The 2,991-nt window shown below is 38.0% G+C and overlaps 1 protein-coding gene across 1 annotated transcript in view; it reads right to left on the bottom strand.

Annotated features, from left to right (window-relative positions):
• LOC107721119 (adenylate cyclase type 1-like) overlaps window positions 1-2,991 on the bottom strand; it is a 27,941-nt gene that overhangs the window by 23,550 nt on the left and 1,400 nt on the right. The window contains exons 2-3 of the mRNA XM_016528985.1: window positions 1,937-2,086; window positions 1,298-1,416 (exon numbers count right to left, since the gene is read on the bottom strand). Coding sequence (XP_016384471.1) covers window positions 1,298-1,416; window positions 1,937-2,086 — 269 coding nt within the window. The remainder of the gene's footprint in view (window positions 1-1,297; window positions 1,417-1,936; window positions 2,087-2,991) is intronic.

Genomic DNA, 2,991 nt, shown 5'->3' with positions numbered 1-2,991 from the left:
GCCTGATCTCACACACACACACACACACACCCACACACCCACACAGACACACACACACACACACACACTCACATAGACACACACACACACACACACACACACACACAGACTCACTCACATTAAAGTACAATTCTCACTTAAAATTAAAGAGTAAAGATAAATATAAATATTTAGTAAATATTTCATTTAGTTCTCTTACTAATTAAAGGCAACGTTCGAAAGACTTTAATGTTTATTGCGATGTCTTTTTAAATAAGCATAATCTGTTCTGTTTAGTGCTGTCAATCCATTAAAAATAACTAATTAACCGCATTGCTTTTTAAACCCACCTAACATTAAAGTTTTTTAATATACTTTTATATTGCAATGATTTTACATTCAAACTTCAAATTAATGTAGAAACAGCATAAAGACAGTATATTTTTAATGGCATTTTTTTATGACTGAAGGCGAGGATCACTGATACCAATACTACTGATGTCTCTAGGAAATTATTTTTTCCTAATATTTAACCATTGACTATAGCCATTGAACATTACAGTATAATTGAGAGCTATCAATTTTAACATTTAGTAGACTTTAAAAAATAACATCTAATTTAAGTGAACTTAAAACAATCTTCACATAAACCCATTATAATAAATGTCATATTTAGCTACCCGAGCCCTTCAGCAAATAGGAAATATACAGAAATTGAATAAAGTTATCACACACTAAATTCTAAATTAAATGTAGAAGAATCCTTAAAGCTACAAAAGTTATTGATTTCCTCTTTTTCTTTTGTTCTTTGATGAACAGACATCACAGCAGCTGGTTATTAGGTTATTTGGCTGCTATTACTTTAAGAGCTGCCGCTGCTGAACGTGACACAGATCTGACACGCATGCTCGTAGTTTCATTCACACTTTAATATGAAATGATACAGGCTACAGCGTGCACCGCCGTATTTGTGCATGCAATTGAAGAGCATGCGCTTTGACATCACTCTTCTTTTATTTTCTAATTTTGTTATTTTCCTGTTAATTTCTGTGAAGCTGCAACAGTTTTTTTTTCTTTGTGAATGTTGTTGTTGTTTTTTTAAACAGGTTTAAACTGGAAACCATGATTTTCCATTAGAATTGTTTGATTAGACTTGTTTGACTGTGTACTGATAAATAAAATAAAAAATCACTCCTGATCAAGATTCTCGCTCAGACAGCATCCGTGATCATTACAGCCGCTGGAGCAGTTCCTTTACTCACAGGAAACCATAGCATTTACACAGACCGTAGAAATGAAGCATGTCAGTCGGTGTTACCTGACGTTGTCGTGCCGCTGGATGTAGATCTTGTGGAAGATCCTCTCTGGGGGTTTCAGGAAGTCCTCCTTCATCTCCATGGCCACGTTTCTGGGCAGCAGACTCATCAGCAGACGCTCCTGCACACGTGCAACCATCATCATCATCATCATCATCATCATCATCAGAGACACATGAGACAGCAAGAGCATCATCGTCCTTTTTCTCATGCTGAACAACAATATTTAATGTATCTGCATTACTGTTAGGGTAGGTTTAGGGTAGGGGTAGGTGTAGACGTTAATAAACCATAATTTTACAGGTAGCATTTTTCGTTGTCGAATTGTACTACCCGCTGTTTTAATGGGAGGTAGCAAAATCTGACAGAACACCGGTTTACCAGAACTAGATCAGATTCATTGGTTCCATTGGCATCACTCAGTTAGAATCACATAACTCTTGTAAGTAATTAACTGAAAAATGTGTTTATGCTAATTAAGTTCCTCTAACTTGGTTGGAATATTTCATTAGTTGTCGTAACTCAAAAAGATTGATGAAAACTGTTGCATGGTTTTTTTTTATGAAACAGTGTTTTTAGAGTGCAATTCTATGTATTTACAGTGAGGTTTTGATTGTGTTTATTGTGTATCTGACTGTGACCTGTTTCTCGTTCTCGTCCTCCATGCGCAGTTTCTCCTCGAGGCAGTCTCGGGCCTGCAGGAAGGCTTTGCGCTGCGCTCTCTCCATCAGGATCCGAACAAACAGACCCGACAGATTCACTCCGGTGAAGAGCAGCGTGTTCGCAACCAGCTGGAAAACACACAAACACTACAGCTGAAACCACACACTGAACCATAACACATGCTCACAGGATATAAACTTCTGAGTGACTGGCTCAATATAAATGATGAGCATAGATCGCTGCTGTCTGTACGGCTATAGTACACGCTAAAAAATGCTGGGTTAAAAACAAACCCAGCTACTGGTTGGGTTAAATGTTTGACCAACCTGCTGGGTACATTTACTCACACAACTTTGGGACTGGATTTTGTTTATAAACGTGAATCTGTCGCCTGCACCACTGCAGCATTAAAAATGTATCACTCTTTGCCTGAAAGTGAAAGTTTATGCAAGTAAAATGAATTTATTTTGTTTGAAAACTTTTCATATATTCATATATATATATCATATATTTATGTTGTTTTGATGTTGTTTGAGAAAAAAAAAAAAAGTTAAATAAAAACCATTATGCTTGAGTAACCTGGTGTCTGTATGTGTGAGTCTGATCGCTGTCCAGTGCTGAAAATTGTACACAGTTTTGAATGCACTATGAGGGTTAGATGAAAAGCAATCCATTAAGAGCCGGGGGTGAAAACTTTTTGAATTTGAAGATCAGGGTAAATTTCACTTATTTTGTCTTCTGGGAAACATGTAAGTATCTTATGTAGCTTCTGAAGGGCAGTACTAAATGAAAAAATATGATATCTAGTCAAAATAATACACATCTTCAGGTGGGAAGTCGTGGCCTAATGGTTAGAGAGTCGGACTCGTAACCCAAAGGTTGTGGGTTTGAGTCTCGTACCGGCAGGGATTGTAGGTGGGGGGAGTGAATGTACAGCGCTCTCTCCCACCTTCAATACCACGACTGAGGGGCCCTTGAGCCGAACCCCCAACTGCTCCCCGGGCGCCGCAGCATAAATGGCTGCCCACTGCTC

Source organism: Sinocyclocheilus rhinocerous, unplaced genomic scaffold, assembly GCF_001515625.1.
Source record: "Sinocyclocheilus rhinocerous isolate Xijiao unplaced genomic scaffold, SAMN03320098_v1.1 scaffold180, whole genome shotgun sequence".
NCBI classification, from domain to species: Eukaryota; Metazoa; Chordata; class Actinopteri; order Cypriniformes; family Cyprinidae; genus Sinocyclocheilus; species Sinocyclocheilus rhinocerous.
Note: the sequence above shows the minus strand (reverse complement) of the source record. Positions and strands in the feature narration are given on the sequence as shown.